Source organism: Anguilla anguilla, chromosome 11 (genome assembly GCF_013347855.1).
Source record: "Anguilla anguilla isolate fAngAng1 chromosome 11, fAngAng1.pri, whole genome shotgun sequence".
Classification (NCBI taxonomy): domain Eukaryota; kingdom Metazoa; phylum Chordata; class Actinopteri; order Anguilliformes; family Anguillidae; genus Anguilla; species Anguilla anguilla.
Window position 1 is genome coordinate 39,678,143 of NC_049211.1, and position 21,425 is coordinate 39,699,567.

General features: G+C 45.7%; 1 protein-coding gene across 1 annotated transcript in view; it reads left to right on the forward strand.

The window, feature by feature from the left end:
• Window positions 1–1,209: 1,209 nt before the first annotated feature.
• The window catches only part of slc6a17 (solute carrier family 6 member 17), a 46,523-nt gene continuing 26,307 nt past the window's right edge, over window positions 1,210–21,425 (forward strand). The window contains exons 1-2 of the mRNA XM_035382140.1: window positions 1,210–1,688; window positions 9,722–10,208. Of these exons, the coding sequence (XP_035238031.1) occupies window positions 9,911–10,208 (298 nt within the window). The 5' untranslated portion in view covers window positions 1,210–1,688; window positions 9,722–9,910. The remainder of the gene's footprint in view (window positions 1,689–9,721; window positions 10,209–21,425) is intronic.

Genomic DNA, 21,425 nt, shown 5'->3' on the forward strand with positions numbered 1-21,425 from the left:
TATTTTTGTGGATTATGAACAGAAATAATTGTCAACTTAATAATAAATATTGGTCGATCAGTGTTTAAGCCTAGATGTAACCCATCTGTGTTTAAGCTAAGCTCCCAGGTCACTTAGGTCATCAGCAAAACAACTCCTCTCAGTCCCCCACTCACGTCTTAAAACTTTTTCTGCTGCTGCCCCCAGGCTCTGGAACAATCTCCCGTCCCACATTAAGTCCTGTCCCACCATTGATCATTTAAAATCACATTTAAAGACGCACCTTTTTTCTCTTGCTTTTAGTGCAGTTTGAGGTTGCCCTACGGTTTTCTCCACTCTTAATTTATTTAGTTATTTTTAACATCCTCTCACTGCGTTTTTAATCTGTTGTTGGTCTTATTCAGTCTTTCTTAAATTGATTTTATCCTGTACTTTCATCCTCTTACTCCTTATTCTTTTTATTTTTTATGTTGTATTGTTAATACATGTATTGTATTGTGATGTCATTTTGTTGTGGTTTATTGTGTTGTATTGTAGTGACTGGAAAGCACTTTGGCGCAACTCCTGTTGTTTTTAAATGTGCTATACAAATAAAAGTGACTTGACTTGACTAGATGTTATTTTCTTTACATTAAAATCAGTGAAAGGTATGTGCTAAATTTTGTCATTTAAGTGAAGAATTATAGTAAAGCTTGAGATACTGTACTTTTTTTCCATTTGGGTAGGGGCAATGTCTATGAAGAGGAATTCCTGCCTTTTAGCCACTGGTCTCGTTCAGACTTCCTTTGCAGAACGCGTTTTGTCACAGCTGTTTGGTGTACCGCAGTGTAGCAAATGGTATCACAATTTGACACCTGTCAACACTGGGATGGTTATCAGCACGCTACATTTCACTTCGCATTAAGATAAGCACAGAACAGTATGGCCGCGTTACGATTCGCAAGGTTTTCGTGTAGAAGTACATATGCAGCAGTAAAGGAATATATCCACTCCCGTTCCGCTGCCTTAAGCTGTGAAATAAATGTGAAGGCTTTGAACGGTCACTGTATTGCGCGCAGTACAAGTAACACAATGTGCAATCAAGCGGATATAAAAATGTCGCCCACAGCGCATCCATTATTGTCCTGCAAGCAATGTACAAATTTAACCAACCATTCGTTATCAGCTTAATATCACAGGTTCCGTGAAACAGGTAACGTCAATTGACGTCTGCAAAGGATAGTGACTCAAACATGCGTCAGGGTCCGTGTACACATCTTCTTCATCTCAAATTCTGCAGGGAAGGGGAACTGAGCCGTTGAGACACTTCGTGAAAATGAATAATAAATATGGCATAATAATTTTTCCATTGTAAATAAATCTAAGATACAAGGATTTAGCACACGGACGAAGTAAAAAATGATGCCTTAAGGCAAGAATGCAGTTTTGGATAAGTTGCTATTATTAGCTGTTATTTTAGGCAGTTAACAGCACGATTCTGTGGAGCTCCTGCGTCAGACTTTACGTTCGATAGTCTGCATGTCAATTTCAGCCCGGGCGGTTGCTTTGTGATTTCGCATCCTCGCGCGCGCAGGAGCTGGATGACTGTACGAAGACAGGTTTCTCACATTGTAGCCAACTCGCTGTTCCACGCACGGTTCTGAGTGTTATTTACCTGGTTGCTTTGATATAAAGACATCGGAGGTTATCCCATATAAACACCATATAAGGTAAGATAGACATATATACAGAAGCTTCAGACACGTTTATTGCGCTGAAACACCTGCTGACAGGATTCGTCATCTGTTGGTGTATCATGATGTAGTTTATGATTTTTAAAAAATTAATCGATATAAATAGCATTTTTTATCCTGACTATTGCTCCGAATCTGATGTTGCTAATTAACACCGAGTAGGACACGTACATGTTTTCTACAATTATAGCTATGCAATTAATACGGGATTTACCTGTAGCCTACTTATATGAAAGAACACGTTTTGTCTTGCGGGAGTTTGGTTTGGTCGCGTCATTCAGAAATGAAAGTGACTTCCTTGAAAAATGCTGTAGGCTAGTTGTCTTGTGATCTGATGATAAGTAAGCTACTGTATGGCGTCTGTAGTGTAATGGCACGATGGGGGACAGTAAAAAATGTTACCTTGTACCTTTAAAATATATATTTTTAAATGAATATGTTGTAATTAATGCAATGTATCGCTTTAATTAGCTATTGTGTCATTGAGTTTAGGAGTAGTTTGACCTTGGAATTGTTTTGCCAAATGCAAACAAATATATTGGCCAAGTTCTACTTTTTTCGTGCATTTATTATATAGCCTAGGCTGCATGCAATGTATACCGAAAAAGAATAAACGATAACCATTAAGACTGCCATAATGAAAACTAAATTGATGGTCGAGGCGACAGAACAGTAGGTTTAAGTGTAGGCTAGTAAAATATGAGGTTGACAGTGCGCCTATGGGATGCCGAATGTGTGGAGTAGTAGCCTGCTTTAACAACGCCAATCCGAAATGAATGCGCTTGCCAGTGTAGTATTCCGTCTCCGGATTTTTTTTACGCACAATATTTCGTAGTAGTAGCAAAGCTTCAGGCGGAATCGTCGTTCTATAGATACTACAGCAGAATTTAATAGCAAAGAAACTCTTTAATTGGTGGTTTGATTTATTAGCCTGTAAATCCAAGGATGAAACAGTAAATGTAAATGGTATGTCGGCCTACATGCATGATAGGGGTGGATAGTGGTTTAGGAATGCAGAATTTCCTAACCTGTACTCATACACGCATTTAAACACAGCCTCCTTTTTGCCCTCAGTATAGCTATTTATGATGGAGGCGAATGATACACGGGTGTAGTATTAGCTAAATGTGAACTTTTTGCCAATCTATTCTTTAAAATTAATTTGTAAAAGAAAAGCGTCCACCTTCCTAAGTAGCCTAAGTTTTATTTATGATCCATCACTGACTCTGTTGAGTTCTAGTTTTAATTATGCTTTTGAAAATGCTCTAGCCTAAGTACTTACAACTTCTTACGTCTATTCGGCCAATCTCTGCCACAGATAATTTATCCAGCGTTGTAACAACTCTGTCAAATGCAGTTTACTCTGTCAAATGCATTTTACGCAGAGAAAATTAAACAACAGCTTTATTACGTATAGTTGTCCCACGTGTTCCATTGTCTTCAGTAGAGCACATCGTTCGTGCGTAATCACGTAGGCTACTTGTATTTATATATTTATTAGGCTGAGTGTTATTTTTGAATGTAAACATCCCCCTACCCCTAAAGCCTGGAGTTGATTTTAGGAATGTACAGTCACCTCATCATTGTGTTAATTCCATGCCATTAGCAGTCGGCGCACCATGGCACGCCGTTCCGCCACGGATCCTGTGATGGCGTGTTGTTCAAGGTAACGGGGAAGTGAGAATTTCGGATGGTGTTGTTGCTTAGCAACCTAGCAAGGGTAAAACCGGAGCCTATACATTCTGCCCAGGAGAGTAAAATAGTATCAGGAGAAATCTGAGCTGTATTCGTCTTTATTAAATTCCCAATTGTTCTGCATCCCCTTTCATTGTCGTATTTGTTGACAGTGGCTGTGGAAAAGCGCTCGCTCAGAATCAGACTTCACAGAAACCAGTTGTCTTTCAGCAACAGATCTGCCATTTTCCAGAAACAGTGAATTCAAACCTCCACAGATTTATCTATACTGAATCATGAAAAGCCAGTCGTGATCAGGGTCTCTGTGGCTAGAAGAGACTCAAAGCCTTTAAGTCTAAAGATCAGCTGAGACGTGATTATGCTCAGTGTCTGGAGGGTGCCAGAGATTGACTATGTGGAATTCTACTTAAGTATGCTTTTTATAATGTCCTGATTAATAGCACTTAACTGGCTTTGCAAACATTTTAAAGGAGCAATATAATTATGGCTGTGGTATCGAATTTAGAATACTGTGAGTTAGTGGTGTATACTAGGCCTAAACCTTTAGTATACTTAAAAATTTGTTTTTTGTTTGGAGTATTGGAGTACTATACCAGGCTGAGGGGAGGGATATTTTTTTCTGTTATAATTATTAGATGGTTTCTTTTTCCTAAAGGAGAGAGGAACAGTCCCCACCTCCATTTTGTATTTTTTTCTTTATTCAGAGAGTCAGAAGAGGGGGTAACAGGTAGACCAGGGGCCACAGCTGAGAAAGCGCAATGGTGGGGACAGGACCTCGGGTCACATGGGGGGAGTTGCATATGGCCAAGAGTCGGCTGCACTACAGACAGCACCACACATCTCACCATTATGACGCAGTTCTGAATCACACCGAGTTGGGCATTAAGATTCTTTCTTTACAGCATCTGAGGAACCCACGCATTAAGATTCTTTCTTTACATTATCTGAGGAACCCACGCATTAAGATTCTTTCTTTACATTATCTGAGGAACCCATGCATTAAGACTCTTTCTTTACAGTATCTGAGGAATCCACACATTAAGATTCTTTCTTTACAGCATCTGAGGAACCCATGAATTAAGATTCTTTCTTTACAGTATCTGAGGAACCCACGCATTAAGATTCTTTCTTTACATTATCTGAGGAACCCATGCATTAAGACTCTTTCTTTACAGTATCTGAGGAATCCACACATTAAGATTCTTTCTTTACAGCATCTGAGGAATCCTCACATTAAGATTCTTTCTTTACAGCATCTGAGGAACCCACAAATTAAGATTCTTTCTTTACAGTATCTGAGGAATCCACACATTAAGATTCTTTCTTTACAGTATCTGAGGAACCCACACATTAAGATTCTTTCTTTACAGCATCTGAAGAATCTAGCCCACTACCTACTCTGCAAGCTCAAAGTACAATCCCTCGTACTGCCATGCCTAGGCTATTGAAATTCCTTTCTCACCAGGCACCCTGCTTGACCCACTAGACTGGTCCTCTCATTTCACCGGCTGCCTGTTACATCATGTTTTTTGTTTTAGCCCAGCATTAGGGCATCTGATTCTCCTTATCAATCTCTTGACTGATGCCCACGGTTAGTTAATCTGTAGAATCAGGTGTCGTGGTTCTGGGCTAAAGAAGAACCTGCACCCACGCCGGCCCTTTTCAGATAAGATTGGACACCCCTGCTTTAGAGGGCAGGGAACAGAAAGCTCCACCATACTTTCAATCAACGTTCAGTCTGATCGCTCCATTTTGCAAGCTTCAAGCAACTGGATGCCTGTCTGTACTAGCCCCACAGTGGTAGAACAAAGTTCCCAGAGTGGCAAGAAAGCAGAATGATCGGCCATCTTCCATTCAGAATGGAGGCCCAGCTCTTCAGATTTCATCCTCATTGATTTCATCAAACTTTACCAATTCAATTTATGGTGTTTTTATGGTTTTAAGTTATATTTTCATGGTTTTATGTTTCTCTTAGTTTATGGTCAGGTTGTGTTGTGGTTTATACATGTGGAATTTGTACTTTGTTTCATGGTTAGCATAGTCGCCTTGCAACAGTGCTTTAGCGATGTTGTATCTTTATTTGCTGGTTTGGGAATGTTAGCCAGGTCCAGCAGTATTGGTTGTATTAATCAGGTAAATGCACTCATGTTTCTCCCACGCTGTCTTGCCAAATGAGTGCATTGTAATGGCCCTAGGCCTAACCTGGTGTAGCGTGCCCACAGGTAGCAAGACATCAGCGTTCCCTCGGTGGATTAGATGTGTCAGTCAGGTCACGGTGGCTGGAGAGGCTGTTGGCATGGCAGCAGCTGGAGCACTCATTGACCCCTTACCACAGTCTCACCTGATTGGCTGTGGAAACACTCAAACAGAAGATTGGTGGGTAAATTTAAACTGGGTGGGTTGCACAAGGCTGTCTGTCTTAATCAAAGATCCATTCATAAATTGTGATTACTACATCATAATCCCCCAGTTTTCTGTTTTACCCTGTTTATTCACACTAAGAATGCATTTGATTTTGCCATTGATTTAGCCCAAATAATACATATTACAAGATAATTAAATTTTTGTCAATATATGGTGCAAACTTACTGAAATTGTGCATTGGCTCAAATATAACAACCTCATCCTGTGTCAGGAGCTCACAAGACAGGGTGAGTGACTAGCTGTTTCTGGGAGACAGGGTGAGTGACTGGCTGTTTCAGACAGGCAGGGTGAGTGACTGACTGTTTCAGACAGGGTGAGTGACTGACTGTTTCAGACAGGCTGAGTGACTGGCTGTTTCAGGCAGGGTGAGTGACTGGCTGTTTCAGACCGGGTGAGTGACTGGCTGTTTCAGACAGGGTGAGTGACTGGCTGTTTCAGGCAGGGCGAGTGACTGGCTGTTTCAGGCAGGGTGAGTGACTGGCTGTTTCAGGCAGGGCGAGTGACTGGCTGTTTCAGGCAGGGTGAGTGACTGGCTGTTTCAGACCGGCAGGGCGAGTGACTGGCTGTTTCAGGCAGGGTGAGTGACTGGCTGTTTCAGGCAGGGTGAGTGACTGGCTGTTTCAGACAGGGTGAGTGACTGGCTGTTTCAGGCAGGGCGAGTGACTGACTGTTTCAGGCAGGGTGAGTGACTGGCTGTTTCAGACAGGCTGAGTGACTGGCTGTTTCAGACAGGCTGAGTGACTGGTTGTTTCAGGCAGGGTGAGTGACTGCCTGTTTCAGGCAGGGTGAGTGACTGGCTGTTTCAGGCAGGGTGAGTGACTGGTTGTTTCAGACAGGGTGAGTGACTGGCTGTTTCAGGCAGGGTGAGTGACTGGCTGTTTCAGACAGGGTGAGTGACTGGCAGGCTGGCCCGGTGTGGCGTGACTGCAGGACACCGTACAGCCTGCGGAATGTGAGTGTGCGTGTGAGGCTGCTGGCAGCAGGGTGGGCTGGGTGAGAATCAGATTTGGACTGATGTGTGCTGTGTGCTCACTGTGGCCTCTGATCTGCTTTAATCAATTTCCACCCTCATACCCTCCTTACACATGCATACAAACACACACACACACACACACAGGCACAGACACACACACACCTACGCACATACTCACACACACACACCCACACACCTAAGAAAACACATTCACACACACACACACATGCACGCACACACACACACATTCGTACACACAACCATTCTACTGCAATCAAATCAATTCCCAGCTAACAGCTGAATCCATGCATAAGAAAATGCCTTAAGATATGTATAAGAAATCAGCTGCTCTCAACCTGGCTTCTCTATGTAAAATACAGCTCAAGGGAATGGGAGACTTTTCATTTCACATTTAGTCATATATGGTTTTTTAGTTACAATACATGGCCAAAAGTATGTAGACACCTGACTTCCAACACCTCATACAAAATGATGGGCATTAATATGGAGTTGGTCCAACCTTTGCTGCTATAACAGCCTCCACTCTTCTGGAAAGGCTTTATACTAGATGTTGGAGCATTGCTGCAGGGATTTGCTTCCATTCAGCCAAAAGAGCATTACTGAGGTCAGGCATCGATTGGGTGATTAGACCTGGCTCACAGTTGGCTATCCAAATGATCCTTAAGGTGTTGGATAGGGTTGAGGTTAGGGCTCTGTGCAGGCCAGTCAAGTTCTTCCACACCGATCTCAACAAAACCGTTTCTATATGGACCTCGCTGTGTGCCCGGGGGCATTGTCATGATGAAACAGGAAAGGGCCTTCCCCAAACTGTTGGGGAAGCACAGAAACAGAATCATCTAGAATGTGATAGTATGCTGCAGCATTAAGATTTGCCTTCACTGGAACTAAGGGGCCTAGCCCAAACCATGCAAAACAGCCCCAGACCAAGGGGTGTCCAGATACTTCTGGCCATATAGTGTATTTGCCTGTATTTATAATAGCAGAGAGATACGAGTTAATAAAGTGCCAGGGCCCGTGGTGCTCGCTAAGACTGTGTGTGTGGCTACAGCTTATCCAGTCCTACATCCTGCTCTCGTTCCCCCCCTCAAACAGCAGCCCCCGCTAAAGGGGGCTACCGGGCAGCTCGGGGGATTATGGGATTTAGGCCTTCAGAAACTCGAGCTCACGCAACATTTCACGGGAAGGTGAACACGGGCAATTCTGCGCGTTTGAACGTTTCGAGCAAAGAGCAGACGCCCCAGCCCGCAGGGGCAGAATTAACAGGGAGCAGACGCCCCAGCCCGCAGGAGCAGAATTAACAGGGAGCAGACGCCCCAGCCCCCAGGAGCAGAATTAACAGGGAGCAGACGCCCCAGCCCCCAGGAGCAGAATTAACAGGGAGCAGACGCCCCAGCCCGCAGGAGCAGAATTAACAGGGAGCAGACACCCCAGCCTGCAGGAGCAGAATTAACAGGGAGCAGACGCCCCAGCCCCCAGGAGCAGAATTAACAGGGAGCAGACGCCCCAGCCCCCAGGAGCAGAATTAACAGGGAGCAGACGCCCCAGCCCGCAGGAGCAGAATTAACAGGGAGCAGACGCCCCAGCCCCCAGGAGCAGAATTAACAGGGAACAGACGCCCCAGCCCGCAGGAGCAGAATTAACAGGGAGCAGACGCCCCAGCCCGCAGGAGCAGAATTAACAGGGAGCAGACGCCCCAGCCCGCAGGAGCAGAATTAACAGGAAGCAGACGCCCCAGCCCGCAGGAGCAGAATTAACAGGGAGCAGACGCCCCAGCCCGCAGGAGCAGAATTAACAGGGAGCAGACGCCCCAGCCCGCAGGAGCAGAATTAACAGGGAGCAGACGCCCCAGCCCGCAGGAGCAGAATTAAGGGAGCAGGCGCCCCAGCCCGCAGGAGCAGAATTAACAGGGAGCAGGCGGGCATTTTAACGGCGGTGTTCACACGTTAAAACGGCAGCCATTTTCACAGAGCCAGGAGGAGAAAGAGAGGGCGGGGCTTTCACAGGTCCAGTCTGACCAATCAGATCTGACTCCAGACCAGGGCCGTAACTACATTCAGGAGAGGAACGAATGGTCTCGAACATTTTCTCAAATTTGAGGCTAATCTTAGAGGTATCTGTACCGTATTTACACCCTAAATCCTCAGTTAAATATCTTAAAGGGACAAAAGTGCATAACCCCTCACCCCACCACTGCCAAGTCACTTGACCTCAGTATTTTTTCGGTCTTGATTACACCCCTGATTAAGAATGCCCGTTATCGGCCTTTCCTGTACAGTTACTAGATGCAGTAAATCAGACCACATAATACTGGGGCTTCAGTAGAAAGGTGCCAGTCCAGCATCGCAGCGGGACAATGTTTTGGACTTTCTGACTGTGCCTGTTATGATGTGGCCGGTAGCGTGACTCCCATGTGTTACCCTGACAAAGGCGCTTTATCGCCGCACCCCCTCCCCCAGTTTGGAACAGCCAGCCACAGCTGACACATGCCTGGGTTTCCCTTCTCCAGATTCAATTCAATGACTTCAATTCAGAGTATAAACTTGAGCTGTTGGCTATTCTATTCACTCTTTTCTCATCGGAACACTCAACGTATTTATTGCGTTGGGGGGGGGGACTTAAGCACTAGCTTTATTGTATAGGCATATTAAAAAAAAGAAAGGAAAAACTTGTTTAAACTTGTTTTGTGTTTTAATCTCTATCTCTTGCTTATTGATTTGTAGATAGACTTAGCTCAATCAATATTCTAGGTCTAGCCCTGGTCTTCTGGTCTTGTAAGCCGCTCTGGGTAAAGGAGCTCGTAAAATGCCTAAATGTAACGTTAGCTAAATGCTTTCACTGATTACGATGGTACGTAGCGATTACAGATAACGTCTTCCCTTCCTGCTTCCTGTGACAGGGACCAGGACCAGAGAAAGGAACCCGCCCACCTCCCTCTCACACGAAGGGGCTAACGGCCCGCGGACCCAAGCTCCAGCTCTCCCGCACGTCCTGGTCTGAGGCCTACCCCCCCCGGGTTTTTTGGACTGCCACCCACAGTACCCCCCTTTCTCCCTGACTGCTTGCCCCCCGCCCCCCAGCCCTCCCGATGCCGAAGAACAGCAAGGTGACCCAGCGCGAGCACAGCAATGAGCACGTCACCGAGTCGGTGGCCGACCTCCTGGCCCTGGAGGAGCCCATGGACTACAAGAGCAGCGTGATGAACGTGGGCGGGGCCGCCGGGGGCCCCGCCCTCAAGGTGAAGGAGCCCGACGACACGCCCGACGACGGCGACGGCCGCCCGGCCTGGAACAGCAAGCTGCAGTACATCCTGGCCCAGGTGGGCTTCTCCGTGGGCCTGGGCAACGTGTGGCGCTTCCCCTACCTGTGCCAGAAAAACGGCGGAGGTGAGTCAGAGAGAGGGAGGGAGGGAGGGAGAAGGAGAATGAGAGAGAGAGAGAGAGAGAGAGAGAGAGAGAGAGAGTGTGCGTGTGAGTGTGCCCCCATGCTGGTCAGCGCAATGTTCAAACCCCTGACTATGAGAGTCATGCCACGGATTCTCTACAGCAACCAGATGGTCAGCTCCTGCCCTCCATCGGAGGTTGAGATTCTGCTTACAGTGTGAGCGTGATTAGGCATTCAACGCTGGTTTAAAAAAAAAAACATTAGAAAATGTTTTAAAAAGGATATGGAGCCAACCATCCAGTTAATCTATAGAATCTGTAGACATACCAGCTATGTGGCTATTCATAAAATTGCTGTAACATTTTCACAACATTATGACATTACCACATGACAAGAGAGTAACGAGAGTCAGCTTGAGGGCTAATGTCAAATTAATTTTGGTTTCCGGAAAGATCTGTCACATTAAACACACTTCTGACACTGAAATGAGCACGTTGCAAATTGACATTATTTAACTTACATTATTGACCGTGTCTTGAATTATTGATCTCGCTGCCCTGGACAAGGCATCCAGTGTACATTACAAACATAAATATGATTACCAAAGATTGTTCACGCTGTATTGAGTTTTTGCAGCAGCGATAGGTCAAAGTGACAGAGATATTTTAACAGCAACAGTACTGTGAGAAGCAGAGGCCAGAGAGCTGAAATTACAAATAGAAAGTCTGTGAAGCAGTGTAGTGTAGTGTAATGTGTAAGGAGCTGGTCTTGTAGCCTAAATATATCCAGCTGTATGAATGGATGCAATGTAAATGCTGTGTAAAAGTTGTGTAAGTCGCTTGGGATAAGAGCTAAACCTTCTGATGAATTTGAATTGTAGGTTGCCCACACTAATGCTGTATGTGTCAGCACACTTCATCTGTTCTGCTGTAGCTGTGTGTGCTACAATAACACGACAATCCAAATACAGAATGTCCATGTCAAATGATGACTGTGCAGTTGACTGCAGCTATAGTTGGTGTAGCTCTTGATGATAGCAGAAGGCAAAACTCAGTTTTGAAAAGCGCTTCACTGTCTGTAGGGGTTTTTATTCTGGGAAATGTATGTGGCTGATTATTTTAATGTATTCTTTCTCCCTTATTCAAACCTCAGTATTAAAGTCTGGACCCTCCCCTGTGAATTATGACTCCTCGCTGAGAAACATCCATTCATTTGCACGTCTGGAAATATTTACTGAGCGCGAGCTCAGATAGATCACTCCTAATGCCGCTCGTTGGTCACAGTGAACGATCGGCCTTGCTGAAGCTTTACAATTCTAATAATCTTCCTTTAACTATTTCATCTACCAAATTGGTTTTATGCAGGATTCATTTCGGGTTTTATACATTACTTAGCAGTGTTTTATCATTTTGCCGATATGTCCCACAAAGGGAACATATGAAGCAGTGAGCCATTGTAGCCTGTCTGTCGATATGTCATGCCCTGTACATGGGGGAGTGAACCGTGTGTTACGTGTGTTAGTAAGGCAGCCTCTTTGCCTGTGCTAGCCCAATGCTAGCTGTTTATAGAGGCTGAAGTCTCTTTGTCTGTGCTAGCCCAATGCTAGCTGTTTATAGAGGACGTGGTCTCTTTGCCTGTGCTAGCCCAATGCTAGCTGTTTATAGAGGACGTGGTCTCTTTGCCTGTGCTAGCCCAATGCTAGCTGTTTAAGGACGTGGTCTCTTTGCCTGTGCTAGTCCAATGCTAGCTGTTTATAGAGGCTGCAGTCTCTTTGCCTGTGCTAGCCCAATGCTAGCTGTTTGCAGATGCTCAGTGGCTATTTAGAGTGTGACGCACGCACACAGACTGCACTGTCACCTGTACGGCACCCGGCACCTGACAGCTACAACTGCCTGCGTTTTTACACTGTCACCAGGGCGACAGGACCTCTCCAATCTACAGACACCAGAGTCCAGCTCTGGACTTCCATGGGGCTGTGTTTAATACAGTACGCCTAAAAATCTTTGGGCATGCAGGGCACCCTTAACCCACTTACAGGATGAAACACGATTTTAACTCAACACTCTCTCTGTAGTTGTTTGTATTGAGGTTGAACTGGATTGAAGCGTACCAGTGGCATAAACCGTCTAAGAAGGCCAATCGTGGGCAGTCCACTGCCAACCCAAGACCTGAAATGCACGACGGAAACTTTTCCATCATTTTAGGTCAGAATGGTCTCAGGGCATGCTTGCTGTCCTGGCTGGCTAGCTAACTAGCTAGCAGACTATTGAATTGTCTTCAAAACAGTGGTTAGGCTACTATAAAATCAAACATGCTACAAAATCCAGCATTCTAAAGCAGTTTAAACGGTAACATTATTCTTTCGCTTTTGAATTGTTGTTAGGCTACATCCCCATCCGTATTTTTGTGAACGATTGGTTTCATCGTAACCGTTGTTTTGAATACAATTCAATAGTTAGCTAGCTAGCAAGCCGGGATAACAAGCATGCCGTGAGACCATTCTGACCTAAAACCAAGAATTTCAATATTGGCTACGTGACAAGTGATGGCGAACCATCATTAAGCTAGCTGCATTCAAAATCCGTTCTAGAAAGACGCTGTGCGCGAACACACCATTTAAAAAGCGAGACAGTGCTAGGCAGATGAATTTGACTGACATATGGTTTACATATGGTGGTTTTATTAAATAATGTTGTTGTGTTGCAGAATCAGGAGGCTTTTGAGGCAAGCACGGAGTATCAGAATTAGCTTTAGGCTACTCAAGAGTAGGACTGTATGCATCTTACCCCAATTCCTCCTTGTCAACACACTTTCCCCTACGTCACATCCTTACTAGGGTAGTCTCCCAACTACTCTTGGGAAAGTAATACAATGCCTCCTAGTGATAAGAATACACTCAACCTGTAACATTTACAACAGTCTAGTATTGAACACAACAAATGTAATGACAAAAAACGTATGGTAGCTTTACACATGGTATAAATTAATTGCATGGTATGAAACGAGAAGGAACGACTTTTTCTTGATAAAATCATTGTTTTCATAGAACTAAGGACCGGAGGTTTTTGCTTAACAACGGTGCAAATAGAACTACCAACCAGAGTTTCTGCATAACGACGGTCCAAATAGAACTACGAACCAGAGTTTTTCTTGACAATGGTAAAATAATATGCCCAAACGCCCGCAGAAGAATATTTCACTTTCAGCTGATTAAATCTATAAAAATCAATACATATAAAAGTAAACATTGCATTACATTTAATGTGACTCTTTTTTTTCCTTCTATTAATGTCAGTTATTTGCGGCGTTGTATTAGGTCTAAAGGTCTGGTCGTTATCGTTAAAGCCTCTGTTCTAATGCGGCTGTGGCCTGTAATCTGTGGCCCATTGTCCTGCTGATTATACTGCATGGCGTGCTTTAATCACAGCCCTGCGTGACGGGTGCATTTATACCCCCCTGGGTAGCTGCCACGGCGGTTTGGTTTGGGGGTGTGTGCTGCTCGTCTCCGATCTCTGATGTTTTTGTCTGCTGTTTTAGGGTCTTATGCTTCCAAAGCTGAAGACCCGTCCCTTAATGAAATCGAATATACGGCGATGTATTGAAAATATGAAAATATATTTTGGAAAATATAATGACAAGTGTATTTCACAGCGACGCATTAAAAATATTGTGACGTGCATAAACGGCAGTCATGTGTAGATTTGTGCGCGCGTTGTGAGGCGCTGCAGTATCCTGTCGCATTTCCCTCACACGGCGGGTGCAGTACCCTCCCGCAGTTCTCTCCGCGCGACTCGCGATGGTTAAACAGGAAGCGGCTGTGATTGGGGTGAGGTCACCCGCACTCTCAGGGCATCTTTAGGACACATTCGGCCGGTTAGTTTTCTTCAGTATGAAGCGTGGTTTAGAAAGGCACAGGAAGTGTGCACCAACATCCCACAATGCAACATCCCACACTGTCTTAACAAGGGTCTTAGTCTCCTAATGAGACTTAAAATCTTACTTACTTTCTCTCAAGCAAAAAAATATTAGCTTGTTTTAAGTTGCTTAAGTGAAATTGTCTCACCTCATTGGCAATCTTTTTGTGTTATTTAGCAAAAAATGTATAGAATTAAAGTTTTAAGTCTACATAAAAGACTGAAATGCTTGTTAAGATTGACTTATTTTTAGGCTTTTTGCAATGTGGGCTTTTATTTCAACCTGCGCACATTGAAAATAAGAAAGAGAAATGTAGCCCACCATCACTGGAAGAAATCGTACGGGGTGGAAATGTTGTCTGCACCATGCAGTTAGTAACTAGCAGTTGGGAGCTTTAAACTGTGACAGATTTCATAAAAGCTCAGCTATGATTTACCCGTTTCCAGGAAGCAGTGCTGATTAGATATTTTGACGCACACTTTTACAACATTCTCACAAGATAATATATTTGGGAACAGATATTTGGGACTGTTAGAGGGATGTTTATTGACCTCCTCACATGATTTGCCTCTACTCTCCCCTGCCTAATCTGCCTGGTTTTTATTGACCAATAAATTTCCAGGACTTGGTGAGCAGCCAGCCTGCTTTCAGCGGCTAATTTGGCCCGTTTAAGGGGGCATTATTGGGACCTGCCATCTGCATTGGCTCTGTATCAGCTTAGCATCGGCCTGGCATCGGGCCTGATAGGGACTGTATCGGCCCCTATGGGCCCTGATAAGCACTGTATCAGCCCCTATGGGCCCCTATTGGCCCTGATAGGCACTGTATCGGCCCCTATGGGCCCCTATGGGCCCTGATAAGCACTGTATCGGCCCCTATGGGCCCCTATTGGCCCTGATAGGCACTGTATCGGCCCCTATGGGCCCTGCATTGGCCCCCTATCGGCTCTGTATTGGCCCCCTATCGGCTCTGTATTGGCCCCCTATCGGCTCTGTATTGGCCCCCTATCGGCTCTGTATTGGCCCCCTATCGGCTCTGTATTGGCCCCCTATCGGCTCTGTATTGGCCCCCTATCGGCTCTGTATTGGCCCCCTATCGGCTCTGTATTGGCCCCCTATCGGCTCTGTATTGGCCCCCTATCGGCTCTGTATTGGCCCCCTATCGGCCCTGTATTGGCCCCCTATCGGCCCTGTATTGGCCCCCTATCGGCTCTGTATTGGCCCCCTATCGGCTCTGTATTGGCCCCCTATCGGCTCTGTATTGGCCCCGTCCCAGAAGCCATTAATCAGCACCCCGCTCGACATCCCAGAAAAGTGATGACTCACTGCTGCTGATTAAAACCCTTCAGTGGAGCGAGTCAAAGAGGGCCCAATTACACTGCGGTAAACAGCGTGGCGCTCAGAATAGAACTAATCTCCCCCGTGCCACGTCTCAAATGTGTCACATGACAGGACACAACAATGTGCCCTGACCGCTCCGAGGGCTAACAACCATCTATTTACCCGAATAAACATCCAAAACGGACACGGGCTGCAGAGAGGAAGCTACTGCGTGTGTGTGTACACGTGTGTGTGTGTGCGTGTGTGTGTGTGTGTGTGTGTGCGTGTGTGTGTGTGTGTGTGTACGCGTGTGCGTGTGTGTGTACGCGTGTGTGTGTATGTGTGCGTGTACGCGTGTGTGTGTACGCGTGTGCGTGTGTGTGTGTGTGTGTGTGTACGCGTATGCGTGTGTGTGTATGTGTGCGTGTGTGTATGCGTGTGTGTGTATGTGTGCGTGTACGCGTGCGTGTGTGTGCGTGTGTATGTGTGTGTGTACGCGTGTGTGTGTATGTGTGTGTGTACGCGTGCGTGTGTGTGCGTGTGTATGTGTGTTTGTACGCGTGCGTGTGTGTGCGTGTGTATGTGTGTGTGTACGCGTGTGTGAGTCCGACAGGGATCCCTCAGCCCTGTCGTCCACAGGGACCGGAGTGCGTCTGTTTCTCCTTGACTACGGAGCTCTCCGCTTTTCCACAATGGCCCCCCCTCCCCACCCCTCCCCCTCACTTGCTCATCAGACACATTTCCTCCGACTGGATTTTAATTAAGGAGCAGGAGAGGCGCTTGCTGACGTAGCGGGACGACGCCCACGGAGGGACGCTCTATTCTTTCAGGGCCCAGTCACAAACATGCCCCCCTGTGCCCCCACTGTTATCAGATCCATTTCTGTAGCAGTGATGCTGACGCCTGCCTGTGGGAGGAGAAAAACGAGAGAGGGGAAAACCTTTTTTCCTCCATTTTCCCAGAGTTATTTATTTATTTGGCAGGGAACAGTGGGCAGCCGCTTGGCTGTCCCAGAATTAGTTTTCAAGCTAAATTTTCATCTGCTGTCCCTGGGCAGGTAACAGTAAAAGATCAAATGTCTATGTTAATAGACTGACAAAAATATATAGAAGTTTGTATAACACAATTAACGTATAGCAAATGGTAATGATACAGACTGACCGACTGCATCTCTGAGGTTCCTACAGATCACCGTATGGAAGATTAGCATGCCTGAACAGGGGTTCAGAGAGCTCCACCAGGGGGACCTTACTCAAACCCATCCTGGGGTTCAGAGAGCTCCACTGGGGAGACCTTACCCAAATCCATCCTGAGGTTCAGAGAGCTCCACAGCTCCACGGGGGGGACCTTACTCAAACCCATCCTGGGGTTCAGAGAGCTCCACTGGGGAGACCTTACCCAAATCCATCCTGGGATTTAGAGAGCTCCACCAGGGGGACCTTACTCAAACCCATCCTGGGGTTCAGAGAGCTCCACCTGGGGGACCTTACCCAAACCCATCCTGGGGTTCAGAGAGCTCCACCAGGGGGACGTTACCCAAATCCATCCTGGGGTTCAGAGAGCTCCACAGCTCCACCTGGGGGACCTTACCCAAACCCATCCTGGGGTTCAGAGAGCTCCACCAGGGGGATGTTACCCAAACCCATCCTGGGGTTCAGAGAGCTCCACTGGGGAGACCTTACCCAAATCCATCCTGAGGTTCAGAGAGCTCCACAGCTCCACCGGGGGGACCTTACTCAAACCCATCCTGAGGTTCAGAGAGCTCCACTGGGGAGACCTTACCCAAATCCATCCTGGGATTTAGAGAGCTCCACCAGGGGGACCTTACTCAAACCCATCCTGGGGTTCAGAGAGCTCCACCTGGGGGACCTTACCCAAACCCATCCTGGGGTTCAGAGAGCTCCACCAGGGGGACGTTACCCAAATCCATCCTGGGGTTCAGAGAGCTCCACTGGGGAGACCTTACCCAAATCCATCCTGAGGTTCAGAGAGCTCCACAGCTCCACCTGGGGGACCTTACCCAAACCCATCCTGGGGTTCAGAGAGCTCCACCAGGGGGATGTTATCCAAATCCATTCTGGGGTTCAGAGAGCTCCACCTGGGGGACCTTACCCAAATCCATCCTGGGATTTAGAGAGCTCCACCAGGGGGATGTTACCCAAACCCATCCTGGGGTTCAGAGAGCTCCACTGGGGAGACCTTACCCAAATCCATCCTGAGGTTCAGAGAGCTCCACAGCTCCACTGGGGGGACCTTACCCAAACCCATCCTGGGGTTCAGAGAGCTCTACAGTAGGTGCTGTGTTCAGGGTCTGTGGTACTGTATGTTCAGCTGACTGACAACGTGTTTGCAGAGTGAATATTAAATGTGCTGTTATCAGGCTAATAAAGTCTAACCAAATGATCAGTGGCTCATAATTGTATATATTTTTGGCTTGCATAATGAGTTGCTCCTTGAACAATGTGGCACAAATTCCACTCCTCTGTTGTAAGATTCATTTCTCCCTTTACTCTGCTCTGTGGTCTGACAGCCAGTGCAGGAAACGGGCGGCAGTGTAGTATAATGGGTAAGGTGCTGGTCTTGTAACCTAAAGGTCACAGGTTCGGTTCCCAGGTAGGAACTGCCGTTGTACCCTTGAGCAAGGTACTTGCTTCAGTATATATCGAGCTGTATAAATGGATAAAATGTAAGTGCTATGTAATATTTGTGTAAGTCGCTCTGGGTAAGAGGGTCAGCTAAATGCATGTAATGTAACTACCTTTTTGTTCCTCTGACTACAGTGGCTGGTTCATCCCAAAATTCACCAACCAATTTCACTGTTTCACCAGACGACTAGATATTTAGTATAGAACAAGACCTTCAAGTGATGGGTGGTTACCTACCAAAGTGGCTGGTAGAGTAGACAAACTTACCAGGCACAGATCTGGCTGGTGTTAATTTCACACCCAGCTGACAGCAGTTTAGTACATAGGTCAGGCAAATGGGCAGAGAGCTGAACAGGTTGCAGGTTTGATTCCCAGATGGAGCACTGCCCTTGTACTTGTCCTGAATCACTTTAGTAAAGTATCTAGCTGACTTCATGGATTTTAAGCAGACAGTAAGCAGTGTCAGTCAGTGTAAGTCACTCTGGATGTAAGAGTAAATGAAGCAGACAGTAAGCAGTGTCAGTCAGTGTAAGGCACTCTGGATGTAAGAGTAAATGAAGTAGACAGTAAGCAGTGTGAGTCAGTGTAAGTCACTCTGGATGTAAGAGTAAATGAAGCAGACAGTGAGCAGTGTCAGTCAGTGTAAGTCACTCTGGATGTAAGAGTAAATGAAGCAGACAGTAAGCAGTGTGAGTCAGTGTAAGTCACTCTGGATGTAAGAGTAAATGAAGCAGACAGTAAGCAGTGTGAGTCAGTGTAAGTCACTCTGGATGTAAGAGTAAATGAAGCAGACAGTAAGCAGTCTCAGTCAGTGTAAGTCACTCTGGATGTAAGAGTAAATGTAGTAGTAGTAGTAGTAGTAATTTATTTCGGTCCTTATTGTTACAATTTTCCAAAAATAATGCACATAGAAATAAATAAATAACAATAAGGCATTAAATTAAATTAAAAGGAAAACAAAAAATATTGACCGAAAAGGTGTAGGCTGAAGCTTTAGCTTATTATACCTACCCTGTTTACATAACATATTCTAATAGGCAACCCTTTCACTACTCGGTTTAGGCTAATGCGTGCACTGCTCTGGGTTTCTCTCCCAGCTTAAACAGCATCAGGTTGTAAGATGGCTGGAGACCTCGGGAGCAGTTTGAGCTGGTCCTCTCTGGCTAAAAGCGTCGGTTGCCATGGCAGTGCCTGACGTCACCATCATTTGTGTGTGCTCAGTCAGGGGAGAGAATTGCCAAACGAGAAAAAGGCGAGAACAACCCCCGAGGATGCTGGGAAGGCAGGAAATGTAGAATGTGGCCTGCCAGGGCACTATGGGACTGAAGCTGGCTTGTGGGTTTCAATCAGACGTTAGGATTCTTTGATTTGAGTCCATCTAGCACTGGTTGCAGCTAGCAACTATTTTTAACGGTTTCACTTGAAATGGGTGTCTTAATTGTCTCGCCCACTTTAGCTGAATGCACTTGCTGTAAGTCACTCTGGACAAGAGCAGCTAATTGCTAAGCAAGTAATAAAATACATAAAATGCAGTCAAATGACCTGAATGCAGCGGAACTATACAAGTACTTTAGAAGTATAGAAGTTTTTTTTTTTTTCACTGTTCTAGAACTCCAATATTTTCGATTACTGATAGTGATTGTGACATCAGCTTTAGATTGCTCAGTTAAGAAAATTCTAATCACATATTTGTCACCTCACACTTTAAATGGTCAAACACACACATCCAACCTGTTAAGTCATTCATTGAACTGTACCATGACGGAGACTCAGAAATAGGCATGTCGCATGAAAAGAGAGAGCCAGGTGGACTTCTGGGTGGAAAGACGCGGTTCTGAGCGGTGCGGTCTCAGACTGAATCTGCAAATGATTTCGTTAAAATACTGTTACTGATAATGAGTTGCTGGACAGCTTGTAACACGTACTGCCGATGGTGAAACTACAAGCTCCGTGCTGGTGATTAATGTAGAGTAATCACACTTGAGTGCTTCCTCATCTAAACAACCACAAGAGCAAAATCAGCTGCAGTTTAGGGGAGGGAGGTGTCTTACTGTACCTCATTAATATTCTAGCTGCAGTGTGTGTGGGGGGGGGGTGTGTTACTGTACCTCATTAATATTCCAGCTGCAGTGTGTGTGTGTGTGTGGGGGGGGGGGGTGTTACTGTACCTCATTAATATTCCAGCTGCTGTGTGTGTGGGGGGGGTGTCTTACTGTACCTCATTAATATTCCAGCTGCTGTGTGGGGGCGGGGGGTGTCTTACTGTACCTCATTATTATTCCAGCTGCTGTGTGTGTGTGTGTGTGTGTGGGGGGGGGGGTGTTACTGTATCTTATTAATATTCCAGCTGCAGTGTGGGGGGGGGTGTGTTACTGTACCTCATTAATATTCCATCTGGAGTGTGAGGGGGGGTTCGCTTTTGTTATTAAAAGGCCAGTGAAGCTGGCCAGTGGCTCCAGTATTGCAGACTCGCCTGTAGAACATAAAAAAATAGACATTTCAGATCACCATTGCATTACAGGCATTTAGCAGACGCTCTTATCCAGAGTGACTTACACAACTTTTTACATTGTATCCAATTATACAGATGATACATACTGAAGCAATGCAGGTTAATTACCTTGCTCCAAGGGTACAACAGCAGGGTACCACCTGGGAATCGAAGCTGTGACCTTTAAGTTACAAGGCTAGCTCCTTACCCATTACACTACACTGCCACCCATTCTCCCTCAGCTCTCGTTCTTATCATTCACCTGCTGAGCGGTTTGCGCTCGGATCTTGTTTTGCGTTTGTAACGGACATGAGCGAGAAAGGGCCTCATTCCCACAGTGTGTGTCCATCCTAGCCGAGGTCACACACTCACCTTCCTTCCAGCACTGCTCCCAGCCCAGGCTTGACTGATCGGCTAATGAAATGTTTATATGAATCCGACACCTCCGCCTGTATCTGACGTAAATTACCTGTGAAATAAATCTGACATTTTAAGTGTGCTTTGTGTAAACGAATTATTATTTGCATACATAACATATTTACTCTCCATTAAGCTGACTCCATTAAGCCAATTAAAGGACTGACTAATGGCTCCTACTCAAATATGAATACCTGTGTGACTCACAGTTGTTTAAATGGTTCAAGTGTACAGAAGTAACAAACAGAAATACTTTTCAATTTATCCATAATTGATTAAAAAAAACCCATGTCAAACCCCAATCAGTGTTCAGTTCAGTGCAAAATATAGGGGTTGCAGACGCCTTTAAATTTTAAACTTCATTGCATTGCATTCACAGAGGCTCTTATCTAGAGAGAAACACAAAGATGGAGAACACTGCGATATCACCAA